Below are 15,305 nucleotides of genomic sequence, written 5' to 3' on the forward strand. Positions count from 1 at the left end.
GATGACATCAGGAATAACACGGTGACAGTTGAGTGACAACAACGATGGTGTGACACAAGGCAATGATGGGGTGATGACAGGGTGACAACAGGGCAAAAAACACGGGGACGACAGGGGACAACAGCAACACACAGCAGCAAGGTGCCAACAGTGAGGGAGGTGTCACTGTACCATTCCCCACAGCCCGGCGCATGCTGCTGCAGAGCTGCATGGAGGCCATCAACAGCAGGCATCTCCCCTGCCTGGAGGGAGCAGGAGCAGCAGCAGCGACGATGGCCAACGAGAACGCAGCTGTGGTGCGGTGGCAGCAGTGCTGGAGGCCTATGCCAGGGGCATGCGGGGGCTGTCACTGCCCACAGAGCCTGCACAGCTCTCGGCCTCGCATGGGGAGCACCCGTGTGAGGCACTTGTTGTCTTCTAGCGTTGCAGCTTCCGGGATCACGACCAGGAGCACCAGCGGTGCCTCATGGTGCATGGCCACCCCCCCCCTTGGTGCCACAGCACTGTCTCTGTCCTCACGGCCTTGCTCCTATCCCTACAAGGCTGTCCCTGTTCCCATGACTTTGTCACCACCGTCACAGCACTTCCCATTCCCTGGCACCCTGTCTCCACTAACCTGTCCACACAGCCCGGTCCCCACCCCTATAAGGCTGCCCTTGTCTTCATGACCTTGTCCCCAATCCCCCAATGCTCTCCATCCCCATGACCTTATCCTCATGTCCCCCTAGCACTGCCTCTGTACCTGTGGTCCCACCAGCACTCTCCCCATCCCCACAACCCTGTCCCTGTGACACTCTCCCCATCAACACCATGACCTTGCCCCCATCCTGACCTTCAGGAGCAGATCAGCACGGAGTAAGCTGCCTGCAGGAGGACAATGATGCAGCATCACGGCGGCGCTGCAAGGCGCTGCTGGCTGAGCTGGCACGGGCACTGGATACCAGCCTGGCCCGTGGGGCCTATGCACAGCCTGGTGGCTACCGCGCCTACGAGGCCGAGCGGCAGCGGCTGCTGGAGGCCTACTGGCAAGCAGAGGGCAAGGGCCCCAAGGTGAGGGCAGCTCTAGGTAGGGGACTAAGGACAAGGAGCCAGGGGCCATGCCTCAATCGTGTGGGGATGCACAGGCCGAGGAGGTGCTGGATGAGTCCTTGGCAGAGCGCCGGGCAGAGGCAGAGGCAGCGCTGAAGGCAGACAACGCACTGAGCCAGGCTGAGAAGCAGCTGGAGGGTGAGCGCTGCATCCCACTGCCGTCCCTTCTCTCCTTCCCCCCTCACTCATCCCTGGGTCCTCCAGGGACAAGGGACCTGGGGAATCTCACAGTGTTCCCATGGGTATAGTATTGTAGACTAGAAAGCATGTTGTAAAGCTATTCTGCTTTGACGAGAGACCTTCAGCAAAAGAATAGCAGGCTTATCAAACTTCGAAGAAGCGATGGCCTCCAAACAAGGCCGAATTGTCTCACTTTGGGATTAAGTTGGGATGCAACAAGGAGCCATCAGGATACTCCTCTCTATCCTCCTTCCAAACTTATCCCTATCCAAGGACGAGCAGATGTCCAGAAATAATGGCCATGTGCTGAATAAGCAAATGTTCACGATTTTGGTCCTACAATTTACATCCAGTTGGCATTCTCTTGAATGAGCTTGCATCAATGAAGAAAGTTCATCTAGAGGATAAGCGAGGAAAACCACTGCATGAAGTAAGACTGTCAGTTGGACTGTCATGATGCTAAAAGGACGCTAGATGGTAGAAGAGACCATGGAATGGAAGACTGGAGACCTCTTCAATCACTACCTGAGATAGGCGTGTCTATGTTAATTGTCTCACACGTAATTAATGAATACGTATTTTCTGTGGAAATACAAGGAATTCTGAATTATGTCAGCTTGGAAGCACTTGTGGTGGAAATATCCTGGAGCTTCCTGGCACCGTAAGAAACATACCTGCTTTATAACCTTACATGGGTTACAGAATTTGATTCCACATGTCAGCTCATACACAACAGCAGTGGGTACAGAAATAAGGGAAAGAAGCTGCGTGACTCAGAAGACACGAAGGGCTCCACCCCTTCCAGTCACTCAGGTGCATTACTGCACCTAAGCTCTGCTGGGTTGGCTCTGCCTTCCCATGAAGTGATCAGTCACTGTTTCAAGCCTTAGCATTTCCACTACAGTTCCACAGGGTAAGGCGCTTCCCGAATCTAGAGAAAGAATGAGCCAGAAGTAATAAAAGGGAAAGGCAAAACTGGGATTAAGAGTGGGAAGGCAAGAGGCATTGACTTGGCTTCTCCTTAGTTCCACAGTCTGGGAATCGTGAAAACTGGCAAATATGTTTCCCTGTTCTTTAACTACCAGATCACAACATAGATATGCTTTTGCAAGTCTCAATGGAATTGTCCAGAATAGGTCTGGATGTTAATTGGGTTATATCTACACACAGGAATTTCCCAAGGTCTACAGGCTCGGGGTGCTGAAGGCACCAGCACCCTTGAGAAACACAAAGTTTTCAGCATCCTGGAGAGCAGTGCCAGGAGACAAACCCTGTCCCAAACACAGAAGTGTCCTGCTAGCTTCTCCTCCAGGCCTTACCTTCACTGCTCAGTGCAGCAGGTATCTTCGCCTTGTGGCCATCCCAGAAGAAACGCAGGGCTGCAATGAGCTGGTGCCGGAAGCGTACCACGCTACTCTGGTGGGCACAACACAGTCAAGCGCTAGGGCAACAGTGAGAGTCCATCCATTAGGGCAGCTGTGAATGTGCTTCTTAGTTCTGGTGGCCACATGGGCCAGGCAGAAACTTCCTGTTCTCAGTCTTGCTCAGAGCACATGCACCCATTTGCAAAGAGCACCTCTAGTTTCCAGCACTGGGATGGAGCCCAGCCCTGACAGCAGTTAGCTGCTTCCACCTCTGTAAAATCCCTGGCCCTACAATAACAAGCTGGTCTGACAGAGGAGGATGGATACCATGTGTTCCACCCCTGAAGATGGGCTGCTCGTTAACACACAGAGGCAGGTGAGGAAAGGGTTTCCTGCAATAACATATCCCCACCTTCCTTAGCTGCAGGCCATCAGCCTGATCCAAGGCCAGAAGAGTGGTCCTCATCCAGGTGGTGGAGACAATCTGTATCTAGGTATCAATTGTTCATCTGCTGGAAGCAGCTCAGCCAAAAGGGCAAGAGCTCCCACCCCAAAGGTACCAGAGAGCTCTTCAGGAGAGGCCTGTGGGAAGGCTGTCCCTCTACAGCTAGCATTTTCCTGAAGAAACTTGTGACATTTGTTCAGGAAGATGTATCTGGATGCTTCCCCCTGGCAGGAGGAAAAGCAGGTGGTGAACTCACAGGGAAAGGAACTCCCAGGGAAGGGCATTAATTGTCCGTCTCTGTCACGCTTGCTCAGGGACGCATCTGCACTTTGGGCACATAAGGTAGAGTATTCTTTTCCATATTAATTAGGCAGATCTGCAGTGTTACACTACATCAATAGGTACCCAGAACGTCTGCAGCAAGGTCTGGGCCTGCAGCGATGCCTGAGTCCTCGTGGGGTTCAAAGCTGCCGAGAAACAGAGCTGTATATGCTTGGGAGCTACGTTCAGCAGGAGAAAACAGTTGACCCAGTTACCACCTTGCTGGAGCACCCATGTGTATCCTGTGGGTCACTGCTTTCTGAGGCCCATACTGGGATGCACTGATGATGGCCAGAAGATGCACAGCTTTATCTAGCTGAACATTCTCCACCTGCTCTGTAGAGGCACATTCTCACACAACTGCCATTCCTTGCTCTCTGGAACTAATATTAATTGTCAGGGTAGAGTGCACTGCGGTCACAGTGTCTGCCTAGTTTAACAGAAACACAAGGCTGGCTCAGGTGCAGCTCATGTCATCAGTCAACACTGGCAAAGCATCTGAGACTATCTATGATTCTGTGATTCCGTGTTACCCCTTTAAACAGAGCCCAAAAAGTCAGTTTCTGCAGTTCAGCCTGCCTGACTGGATCAGTTAGAGAACTACTTCTGAGGACTGAACGTCTCCTCAGCTGTGGCACTTCTGTACCTTACGTGGTATGCAGAGATAATGTAGCAAAAGATCCACTGAGTGCTTACCCCTCCTCTGTCCTAGCTGTTCAGCAGCAGCTTCAGAATTTGAATCCGGAGATCTTCCACCACTAAAACAGGGACACAGCAGTTTGCTACTGGACATTAACAACTGGAAAGCAACTGCCCGTGCTCACTCCACAAGTACCCTGTCATCAGGAGAAAGCCTGCCACCTCAGCACAAAGAACCAGGTCCAGCGGAATGCTAGTTCCATCACTGGGAGAATTTTCTCCTTTTCCACACAGCAATACATCCATCCCCAGCTGAAAAACAGTGCCCCTAAAGGTGGGTTTTGCTTTGCTCATAATGCCTGGCAGAATGCTGCGTATGTGGGCAGTGGGGACCCAACACTTGAACCCATCCACCAGGTGACAGTAGCCATGGCTCTGCCTTTGCAGTGCTGCCTTTATGATGGGAATACAGATGCATGTCACATCAGAAAGGCCATTTGGAAACAGCTCATGGGTTGGTCCCTCTGGCTGCACACAAAGAATGGGATCTTGGCAATCTCTGTCCTTCCTCACAGACCTTCAATGCGCCTCTCGAGCTGCTGGCAGCCTCTTTCATACGCCCACTGCCTCAGTCTTTCTTCAGCACTCTCCTCCTTCACCTCCTTACTATTCTTGCCCTGGTTGAGGAACAGACAGAGATTAGGAGAAATACGCAGCACGGGGCAGCATCCTGCCAAAGCGGGAGAAGAAACTCACTGAAACAAGGCATGAGTGTGTGGACACAAGCACACCTAACCGGCCCTCCTTGGCCTTGTAACAGATCAGGGCAGGAGGTCTTCTAAGGACACACAAGCCCATCTGCAACTTCTCTGACTCTGTGAGGTTCCCTTCCAAATCTGCTGCCATGGAAAATTGTCACCTCTCCTGTCACACACCTTAACAGGAGATGACAGGGCAGCGGAGGGGCGCAGCTTCCACACAGCTCTGCTGAGTTTCCCTGCATTAACAAGCGCCCACAGACTACCGATGTCCTTTGCTCTCCTTAGCAGATGTGCCCTGACGCACCTCCCTGGTGAAGCGGTTTGGCCACCACGTGGTGGGAATGAGCTCCTGCAAACCAGCCTCCTCCACACTCAGTGGGCTCTTAATGTAGAAGAACACAACCAAACGGAGCACATCAAAGCTGCAGCAAAGTTAAAGGAAGTATAAGAAAGTATGGCAGAGAAGGGATGGGGTATGTTTCCAGAGCTGTAGTGAGGGACCCCTCTCCAAAACCACTCAAAGCTCTGCAAAATCCGGAGCCTCCTCCTCCGGGGGGAAGCCTCTTGCACTCAGCACAGGAGCTGCCCAAATGCTGACACGGCAGTTAGTCAGCTCTGAAAGGAGTTAGAGCAGTCGTCTGCCCTAATGCCTAAGGACATAAGAGAAGCGGGTCGGGCAGAAATAAAGCTCTGTGCATTGGTATGATGTGACCTTCATGGCACTGCTTCCCGCTCCTCAAAGCAGGACTTTGCAGAGAATGGTGTCAGGCAAACAGAGGAGACTTGAGAAATGAGAAATGACCTCTCAAAGATGGGGTGGCTTCTGCCTCCTGGGACCTGCTAAACCTTGCAGTCTCCGTGGCTGCATTACTGAGGGCAGGGAGGACAGAGAACAGAGGAGCCGCAAAGGATACAGAACATTGCTGAGGAGATATTTCCTGGATTTCTCATGCTTCAAGACTGCAGTGGTGAGCCAGAGGTAGTGAATCTAGGGAAACAAGAGAAGCAAAACTGACTCCAACCATAGAAGAGTACGCAACTCTCTAAGAGGTAGAGTGGGACAGAACTGCCACCGCTAGATCAAATAACTACAGATAATCCAAAACATTAGGGACCTTTGGACAAGGGGACGTAACAGAAGCTGGCTATTCACAGATTCCTGGAGATTCAGAAGCGCAACTCACTTGTAAGCCTAGGTCTGGGATGATAGGAGAGAACCTCTAGGCCTGCAGCAGTGACGTTAGTAGCTGCTTGAGGCATTTGTGCACTTCATATTCCTGAGAAAACAAGAAACAACAGCAACAGGATGATGTCAGGAACAGCTATAGTTCCCACAGTGCAGCTTTGGAAGGACGCAGCATTTACTTCTGTATTGAAAACATAGGCACTCTGAACCCACCGCATTTTCTCACCTTACTCAACAGGAGAGTGTGAGCAGTGGTTGCTGCTATCACTTTCCTGCAGGGAAATAAGCTTCAGTGCAAGTAAAACTAAGCCAGTGGACAAGCCAAAGTCCCAGGTCCTACTCGGCTGGGCTGAATCACCCATCCCCACAGCCCCCAAACCTACTCAACTCAGCACTGGCAGAATCAATCCAGAAGGAAAAAAAAACCTGCTTTCTACTGAACACTGGTACAACCAAAACAATGCTCACGGCACGCCTGCCAGAGAGTGACCCCATCACTGCACCAGGACATCAGAAGAATGTACGGGCTGCAAACAAATTTCTTTCAAGGCTGCAAAATCAAATGCAGTAATTCTGAACCCAACAAACACCATCTCTCAGAAGGAAACTTTGTGGGACTGAGAACAACAAGGCCCTGTACGATCTAACTGAAGCCTTAGGGTGGAACTATTAGGAATCCCATTTTGCAAATCAAAGATCAGAGATGCGTATGCCCCATGTAAAAGCACGTAGGTGTCAGGAAAAATCTGAGCATGTACAAAGCACAGAATCACATTTCCTGGCATGATGTCCCCCAGACCTGCCCAGTAACATCAGCCTGCCATCACATCCATCCCGATATGGATCACATTCTTCAGGAAGCCTAGCAGCTTGCGAGCCTTCACGAGGATAAGTGGGCAAGTGTTAAGGTAAAATGCAATCAGATTCTTTCAGGACTTCTTTGTCCGAGCAAAGAAAAGTCACTGTCTTGCGGTATGCATGCCTAAGTCAGAGTTCAAGGCAAAGTGCACTTCTAAGTGCATGATAAGCCACGAGATCTTCTCCTCAATACTGCAGGTACCGAGTACTTCCCTATCTGCTTCTGATCAGAAAGGAGCCTCCATGACAACTATCAAGGAGCACGTTCAGGACTGCTGCAGGTCTCAGCTTTCACACAAAAAGGCAGCATGCAATGCTTCTATTACGCTACAGGTCCTGCATGGCTGAGAGGTTGAACAGACCCAAAGCCAAGAGGCTCAGAAGCACAAAAGGTTTCCAGGTCTGGAAGGTGAGATCATCTACAATTGAAATGCCTGGGAATAGGCAGTCCCCAGCCTAAAGCGTTAGCTGCTGATTCAGAGCTTAAAGTAAACTCAATTTCAGCAATTTTTTTCAGGTGACCGTGGGCCCTGCAGTTGTGGTCCAGCTGAAGGATGTCTGCTTCTTCTCTCCTCGATCCTGCTCTGAGCAGAAGTGCTAGGAGAAGAAAGTGAAGTGCACTCAGATATAGACATTCTACAGCTTCCATAAATAGTCTCCGGGCCTTCGGACCTCTTCTCCCCACTACCAAAGGATATTGAAGTGGATGGCTTCCAAAGTTAAAAGCAACAGACTCTTTGAACGAGAGACTGATGGCAGGGAAGTAAGCCATTCCAGCACCTCTCAAGATGTTATCAACAGTGGCTCCCAGAGATACGCCATTTCTGAAAGAAGAAAAGCCCACAGAACTTTAGCCACGGTCAAAAGGTTTTGTGGTCAAGCAGGCAATTCGTGTGTCTGCACTCCCCTCCCAGCAACCTGCCAACACAGACATCACAGTCATTCATACTTCTGAACGCTTGTAACCTGACAGATGTGCACACACCACAGTGCTGCTAAGCAAGTACCCTGGGAATCACAGCCGAATTCTCATTTGCATTTAATGGCATGGAAAGGCATTGGAGCCTGCACAATATGAAGAGCCCTGCTCAGCTTCAAGGGCAACCAAAATCCTTACAAGGTATATGACTACCAGGACATGTTAAAGGCAGGTGGCATTTCTGGCCTCATCCACTTGACTCTGATAGAAATCGAAGGATAATGGTCTCAGTCCACTCTTCTCTGAAAGACAATGGCAGCCTCTGACAGTTTTTCACTCCAGCTGACTTGTCTCAGGCCATAGTTTAGGGCCAGGGAGCAATTCTCAGGCTGGCCATTGCTCGTTGTCCAGCGGAGATGGAGGCTGGAGACTTATCACATTTATCACACTTCCCTCCGATTCCAGGACATGCAGTGTCTACACTTGCTATGAAAGCAATCAGCAGGGCTCAGCCAACTGTAGTATTAAGCATCCTAACATGTGCCTTCTCCTTCAAAATCCCAGCAAACCTTACAGCGATTTAGGAGCTTGAGCACTTTTCTAACAACTGCTCTCACCTGAACCTGGGAGACTCAAAAGCTCACTTAGATGGCTTCTCAACACAAGGCAGAAAAGCAGAGGCTGGAGCTACCAACAAACTTAAAGGGGAGGAGAAAGAAAGAGGGATCAGCAACCTGCTGAGCAACGAGGAAACATGTAGATTACATGCAGCCATTCACAGAACAGGGAACTGGGCAAAGATGCCTACAGGCAGAAAGCAGTAGTGCCTTCCTCAAGGTCCATCCGACAGCTGACGATGTCTCCTGCAGCCCACGACTGCAATAAAAGGAGAAAAAAAAATGTTAGACACATTCCCAGCATGTTCCCACACCAGAATAAGCTGTAAGCCCAATCAGTCCCTTGTGATTCAGGGGCGAAGGAGTGACAGTTCCTTCCGACAGCAGCTCACATTGCATTTTCAGATACTTCTGGAAGCCTCTGGATGGGATTTTCTTTTTTCCCTTGAGCACTAGGAACATGCACAGGATCAGAACAATGCTTATCCCAACACTGCATCATCCTCTGATGCGCTACAAAGAACCAGAGCCTTTCAGACATCACCCACAGTACTGTGCTGGGAATCAGCCTGCCAAACACAGCACCCACACAGGGCGTTCCATACCCCTCAAGTACAAATCAGTGCTGGCACACAGCCTCCCCAAGAGCAGACCGAAGCAGGAAGCTCAGATCAAATGCTTTCCACAGGGCCCAGCAGAATCCAGTGAGCAGAGTACACCTGCTTTCTTTTCCCCTCCTGGAAGGACAGTACTCACTTTGCCATAGTTGGTAGTGGTCACTTGCACACCCTATGCCATTATACGCATAGGGAACTGGCGTATCTCCAACTCCTTCCTGCATCACAATATCAAAGAGGAGACTCAGATGTGGACAAGCACAAAGGATCCCTCTCATTGCAAAAGCAGCTTCATGGGGGAGACCGGCAGACAGGGAGCGCAACTGACAGCAGACATGGTCTGCCCATGGCCTGTGATCTTTGTCTCCATTCCCTACTAACATTTGGGTTAGAAAAAGAGCACTGCTACATTACATTTCCAAATCGCTTGTGTAACTCTCCATGCATTCATTCTTCCTGCAATCTTAACCAAAGCGTCACCCACTTATCTTCTTACCTTTGTACACGCACGCCGTAGTCCTGATAGAGCCAAGGTTACTGTGGCCAATCACCTGGACCAGTAAACAGAAGATATTACAGAGTCAGGCAATAAGGCCTCAAAACCAAAGTGTAGTGAAGAATATCAGCTAACAGACCAGCAGGAAACTAATGCAGACAAAGGAGAAAGGAAAAAGTACAGCAGCAGAGCCTGGCCTCAGCTTGTCCTCACTGTTAAACAACATAACAAGAAAGGAAGAGGCAGCCACTGGAGGCAGGGACAGGAAAGTTGGTTACCATCCCCTCCTCTCGCTTAGCCAAGCTCTCCAGTGGGCCATTGGGCCAGCATAACACTTTCTCACCCTTGCAGCTCCACTCAGAGCTTGCTAAGACTTGGGAGTACTGCTAGACCTTTTCCCAGGAGATATCATCTCCTCCAGGACTCCTCAACTTCTTGAGCAGATTGCATTTAACATACTACAAAGCCAGTGAAATGGACCTGCATGACGAACAGACCGAGTGCTTTTAGTCTCACAAGCCCATTTCCTGCAGCAGCCAGCATCACACTCACTCCAAGTAAGTCATCATCAACCAGCAGGAGCCCCTCAAAGCCACTTGTGTGGTCCAGTACCATCGTAGAGGGCCAAGCCGGCCCTCTGTTAACAGATCTGAAACAAAGAGTTGCAGATAACCTGCTAGAAAAAGATTTAAAGGTAGCTCTGAAGTGTCGCCAGACAGACTACAGTGGCACCTGAATTCTGCTGCAGTGGAGGAACACTCAAACAGCGTTTACACATGTCAGACCATGAGAACTTCAGGAAAGGAGACACCCATGAGCTTTAAAAGGAAGCTTGCACAGCAACACCTTAGGCCTAAGTTATGCAGCAGTCAGATCATAAATGAAGCCTTCATGTCATTTGAAAATTTTACCTCTGCAAAGTTCAAAGGTCAAACTCTGAGCCAAATGTTTGGCCAACATACCACATAACTGAAAGCAAGCTCTGACTGTGGTCTGCAAGAAAAATGCTTTGTCAGAGAAGAGCCAGGATGCATCCGCCACATCCTGCCTCATTCAGGATGCATCCTGCCACATCCTGCCTCATTCAGGGATGCTAGAGAGGCAACAGACTGAGGCCCTAACCAAACATCCAGAGTGGAGACCCATCTACAGGCCTCTGCGATTCTCAGTGAGGACAGCACTCCTCACAGTGCTGCGTGTCGCTATCATTGAAATATATCCAACTACTGCTCCAAAGCTACTTCTTCAGGGATTTCCACCTGCAAACTTGCCTCCTCCATTGACAAGAGACAATAAATTAGAGCAGAAGATGGTAGAAAACTGCTTACTCAGGGAACTGTGTTGCATGACATAACTTGTTCCCCCCAGTCAGGCAGCACAAACACAGATTGCTGAAATCTTGTACCTCCTACCTTGGCTGTCTTCAGAGCCATTCTGATCTGCTAGCAATCGGTCAAGGTGCTCCGGCAGGCTCTGGAACGTCAGGAGCTTTCTAGGGAATAAACACACACGAGCACTTCAGAAAGCTCTGCCTTCAAGTTTTAAAGCGTTTCAGTCCAGACACGTGTCTGCATAAGAATCGTGTTGACACACGAACCAGGAAGTTCTGTCAATCTGAGTTTCTTGGCATGGATCCGAGGAATTTGCTGACCAGCATGCTGGTGCGATGAATGAAACAAGAACCAAATACAGTGCAAACAAATGAAGCAGTTAACAAAGGATCCTTCAGTCCTCAGCCTGCTACAGAGTATTTTGCTAGCCTGTACTGGCAATAAGTAAAGACTGGAACATTGCTGAGGCTGGCATCATACAAACACAGCATAGGACAGGACTTGGTTCTTTTCCCAAGTACTTCATAATACAAATCCAGAAAGAAGACCATATCAGCAGCTGTAGCAGCTCAGACAGAGGTTAAGCTCACCCAGCATCACCTCCATGAGAAAAGCCAAAAACATTTTGTCTTCACGCCTCCTGTAATAAAGTAAAATGCCTCGCCAACACCCTCCAGGCTACCACTGTACAGACCTGCCACATAGACCCTCTCAGTTCTCTCGTCTCAAGGTTGGCTCACTTACTTATTCCTTGTACAGGAGACCTCCCAGACTCGTGGCTGTTGCTCTTACTCTTCCTCAAAATCTCCGCAGCTCCAAGATAGCCTTTTGGAGCTGGTGCGACCACAGCATGCTAATCAAGATGAGGGTTGACCACAAATTCATTCTGTGGCATAATGATTTTCCTTTCCCAGAATCCCTTTGCTAACAATCCTTTGCTTCCTATCTGCTTTTTTTTTTTTTTTTTTTCTTTTCCCCACTTACTGAAGAGTTTATTTCCCTCCAGCCTCACTCCTGTGCAGCAGAAATCAACCCAGACCCCACTACTTTATGCATAAAGTTGGGGCTGTTCCCCTTTCACTACATCACTTTGTAATAGCAGCAAACTTTGTCATTTCATACTCTTTTCCTTTTAAAACTTCCCAAGGATTAACAGAACACCAATGCTTGTGTTGTGTTTGTGGGACCATCATGATTTCCCTTTATTACTGTGAGAATTGCTGGCTTTTCCTATCCTGGTTGCCATTTCCACTCATCTGTGGAACAACCATTCCACTTCTTTGGGACGAGGGGTTTCTCAAAGAAGTGGTAGAGACATTCTGAAAGCCCAGTGCACGTGAAGATGCACAGAGGTGGAATCAAAGAAGCAGCTTTGGATTGGCAGGAGAGAGTGGCTACAGCAAAGCAGTTGTATCAGCAGATAGCACAGAGAAGGAGCGCAGGAAAGAGGCAGAAGAGCACGAGACAGACAGAGAGAGGACAGACAGGGAGGTTTACAACAAGCTCCCCAAAAGACAACATATCGTACCATAAAAGTTGCTCTTGTGTAGTAAATATTATTTTCGAGGCCAACCTGACTGCTACTGGGCTTTCTACCAAGTCCAGGGAGAAGACTGGAAGGGAGCTACAAACAGAGGGACCAAGCCAACAAACTATCAGTTCTGTGCTTGCACTTCATTCATCACCAGGCAAAGAAGTTAGCAGTACTGACAACCAAAACTCCTGGGCGGATGGAACATACCAAGGCATGTTTTTAGGAGCGCTTGTGGCCAAGTACCATAGCCCACTTGGCCTCCCCACCCACAAGAACCTTAGCTCATCAAGCACGCAGAGGACCAAGAGCTATTTTTAGCAGCCACAGGCTCACGTTTGAGCTGGCACTACTAAGTACAGCCCGGGGAACATGACCCCAGCCCACTCTGCAGCACCGCTCACCCAGCAGCAGCTACGCGCCTGCCTCTCTGCAACACTTGGACCTGCTTTGCACCCAGCTGACTTGCCTCTGACAAAAAATTTAAATGTCAAGGACCTTCTTCTCATCCAAAGCTACAAGTTGCTGGACTACGGGGTGAAGGAGAAATGAAAGCAAAGAGAGGGAAACAGACATTGTATAGCAATCTTGTGTTCCTTTTCCTTTGGTGACTCCTAAGAAGAAAAGTACTGACAATTCCACTGCCTGAGAAGCATATGGTCTTCGATGTACAAGTAGCAGTCTTGCATTTAGTTTACCGGGCACTGATGACATACTTTTCATTAGCTAAAACCTGTGCATTTTGCACTTCTTTGCAAGCAGAGAGGGAACAGGAATGAGAAGGGGAATGCATACCCGCCTATTTATTTCAGAAATATTGCCCCGTGACCTTTTATATGGGGTTTCACATGCAGGGGACTGACGCAGCATTGCTGCCATCTAGAGAGTAAGAAGTCCCATACCTGTAAGCAGCTGCAGGCTGGTTCCCATCAGCACTGGAGAAGACCTGGTACAGATCTTAGATCTTAGTCTAGTTTGGTTCAGTAGTCTGCTGTTAACAATCCCTTGTGGAAAAAAAGAGAGAGAGAGAAAAAGAAGCTTAGAGAGTTAGAAGTCGAAACATTAACTTCAAGTACAAGCAATAACGTTTGCAGATCAACACGGGGGAAGACAGAGCTCCAAGAAGTTATTTACCTTCTCACTCTCTTCACTGACAGCCCTACAGCCCAGCAACGTGGAGCGAGTGCATTTCTACCACAGGGGAGGCTACCAGTGGTTCCGGCTACCAGTAGGTCCCAAGGGTGAGACGACATCTTCAGGAGCCCTACTGCTGAACTACTTTCAGATAAAGTAACTTCAAATTTGAAAGTGGGGATCCGATTTAAAAGCAAAACCAAACCCCCATAAACAAACACAAATAATACTGGTGTTACAATTCTTGATGTCTTGGAACATTTTAGGTTAACTGCACTAGAGAAGATGCAGAGACAGGAAGGCTTGCAGACACAGATCATCTAGACTAAACTCACAGCGTGCACTCACAGCCTGGAAGGCCAACAGCATCCTGGGCTGCATCAACAGAGGGCGGCAGCAGACAGGGAGGGGATTGTTCCACCTCTGCTTTGCCCTCATGAGGCCCCACCTGGAGCACCGCGTCCAGGCCTGGGGGCCCCAGCGAAGGAGGGATGCGGGGCTGTTGCAGCGGGGCCAGAGGAGGCCACGAAGATGCTCAGCGGGCTGGAGCACCTCTCCTATGGAGACAGGCTGAGGGAGACGGGGGTGGGCAGCACGGAGAAGAGAAGGCTCCGGGGAGACCTCACTGTGACCTTCCAGTACTTGAGGGGAGCTTACAGGTAGGAGGGAGAGTGACTTTTTACACTGTCTGATAATAAAAGGCCAAGGGGTAACAATTTCAAACTAAAAGAGGGGAGATTTAGGAGAGATATTTGGAAGAAATTCTTTGCTCAGAGGGCAGTGAAGCGCTGGCACTGCTGCCCAGAGCTGTGGCTGCCATCCCTGGAGGTGCCCCAGGCCGTGGAGGGCCCTCTGCCCTGGGCAGCCCGAGCTGGGGGACAGGCAGACCATGGCAGGGGTGGGGCTGGGGAACTGTAAGGTCCCTCTCAGTCAAACCATGCTGTGATTCTGCAACGCATCTTATACAGAGCATATAATAAGTTGGTCTGAGACAAGTTAGGAACTCGGCAAGTGCCATGCGGAGTGACCAGCCAGGGACCTGAGCTTCTGCACGCCCTAAACAAGTAGGAGGGTGCAGCACTGCTGCCGTGCCACACTGCATATCCCACCGGAGCAGACAGTGCTGCCAGCAGGTCAGAGAGAGAGCAGAGCAGCCCACACATCAGCCTCTTCACGGCCCGGATCGGTGATTCGGCACCTAAAAACAAAACCGGCCCATGCAGCCCCAGCAAACGTGGGCTCTGACTGAGGCCAGGCACTGGGCTCCCCACTCTGGGCAGCCACAAGCTGAACCCTTTTTAGAAGAAGCGCAGAACAAACAGCACGGGGGAGGCCAGGTTTTAAATCGGGCTGGCACACGACGGGCAGGAGGGCCAGCAAACGCAGCTTTGTCTGGTAGCTGCACTGCACCCTCCCATCGCGGTAAGGGCGAGGAGACAAGGCCAGCACCGCCAGTCCGGCAGCATCCCCAGAGCAGCGGCAGCCCTCAGACCTGCGGCACTGCCCGAACGCAGGAGGAAAGCCCGGGTCCCGGCCCACCCACAGCCGGCAGCAGCCACGGCTCTGCCCGCGCGTGCCGAACGCAGCGACGTCCCCAAGGCCAGAAGCGGGCAGCCTCCCACCGAGCCGCCGGCCCCGGCCCCGGCCCCGGCCCCGGCCCCGGCCCCGGCCCGGAAGGACGCAGACGCGGCCTCTCCGCCCCCCCCGGCTGAGGTCGTGCTGCCGGGGGCAGCCCCTGTGCCTGGCCCCGCTCGGCGCACCGCCGCGCGTGGGCTGAAACAGAACCCGGGCGCCACGGCCCAGCGCTCCGCACTCGC

At 50.7% G+C, this 15,305-nt stretch overlaps 2 protein-coding genes across 5 annotated transcripts in view; one reads left to right on the forward strand and one right to left on the reverse strand.

Annotated features, from left to right (window-relative positions):
- The window catches only part of LOC149916349 (uncharacterized), a 2,116-nt gene extending 754 nt beyond the window's left edge, over positions 1-1,362 (forward strand). The window contains exon 2 of the mRNA XM_090147867.1: positions 184-1,362. Coding sequence (XP_090003993.1) covers positions 184-668 — 485 coding nt within the window. The 3' untranslated portion in view covers positions 669-1,362. The remainder of the gene's footprint in view (positions 1-183) is intronic.
- The window catches only part of LOC149916348 (E3 ubiquitin-protein ligase RNF123-like), a 24,963-nt gene extending 9,762 nt beyond the window's left edge, over positions 1-15,201 (reverse strand). For 2 of the 4 annotated variants that reach the window (XR_016470000.1, XR_016469999.1), the window contains exons 1-9: positions 13,489-15,201; positions 13,257-13,358; positions 10,905-10,984; positions 9,493-9,547; positions 9,136-9,214; positions 8,497-8,638; positions 5,984-6,076; positions 5,714-5,787; positions 2,589-5,221 (exon numbers count right to left, since the gene is read on the reverse strand). Coding sequence is in view for 1 of the 4 variants with exons in the window: in XM_090147866.1 (XP_090003992.1) it covers positions 6,020-6,076; positions 6,212-6,257; positions 6,785-6,877; positions 7,542-7,667; positions 8,571-8,605 (357 nt within the window). In the remaining 3 variants the exon portion in view is untranslated. Of the gene's footprint in view, positions 1-1,501; positions 5,222-5,713; positions 5,788-5,983; positions 6,077-6,211; positions 6,258-6,784; positions 6,878-7,541; positions 7,668-8,496; positions 8,639-9,135; positions 9,215-9,492; positions 9,548-10,904; positions 10,985-13,256; positions 13,359-13,488 lie in introns of those variants that run through there. The other 2 variants (XM_090147866.1, XR_016470001.1) reach the window with 2 other exon arrangements.
- Positions 15,202-15,305: the final 104 nt, after the last annotated feature.

Source organism: Phasianus colchicus, chromosome 11, assembly GCF_987193195.1.
Source record: "Phasianus colchicus chromosome 11, bPhaCol1.hap1.1, whole genome shotgun sequence".
Lineage (NCBI taxonomy): Eukaryota > Metazoa > Chordata > Aves > Galliformes > Phasianidae > Phasianus > Phasianus colchicus.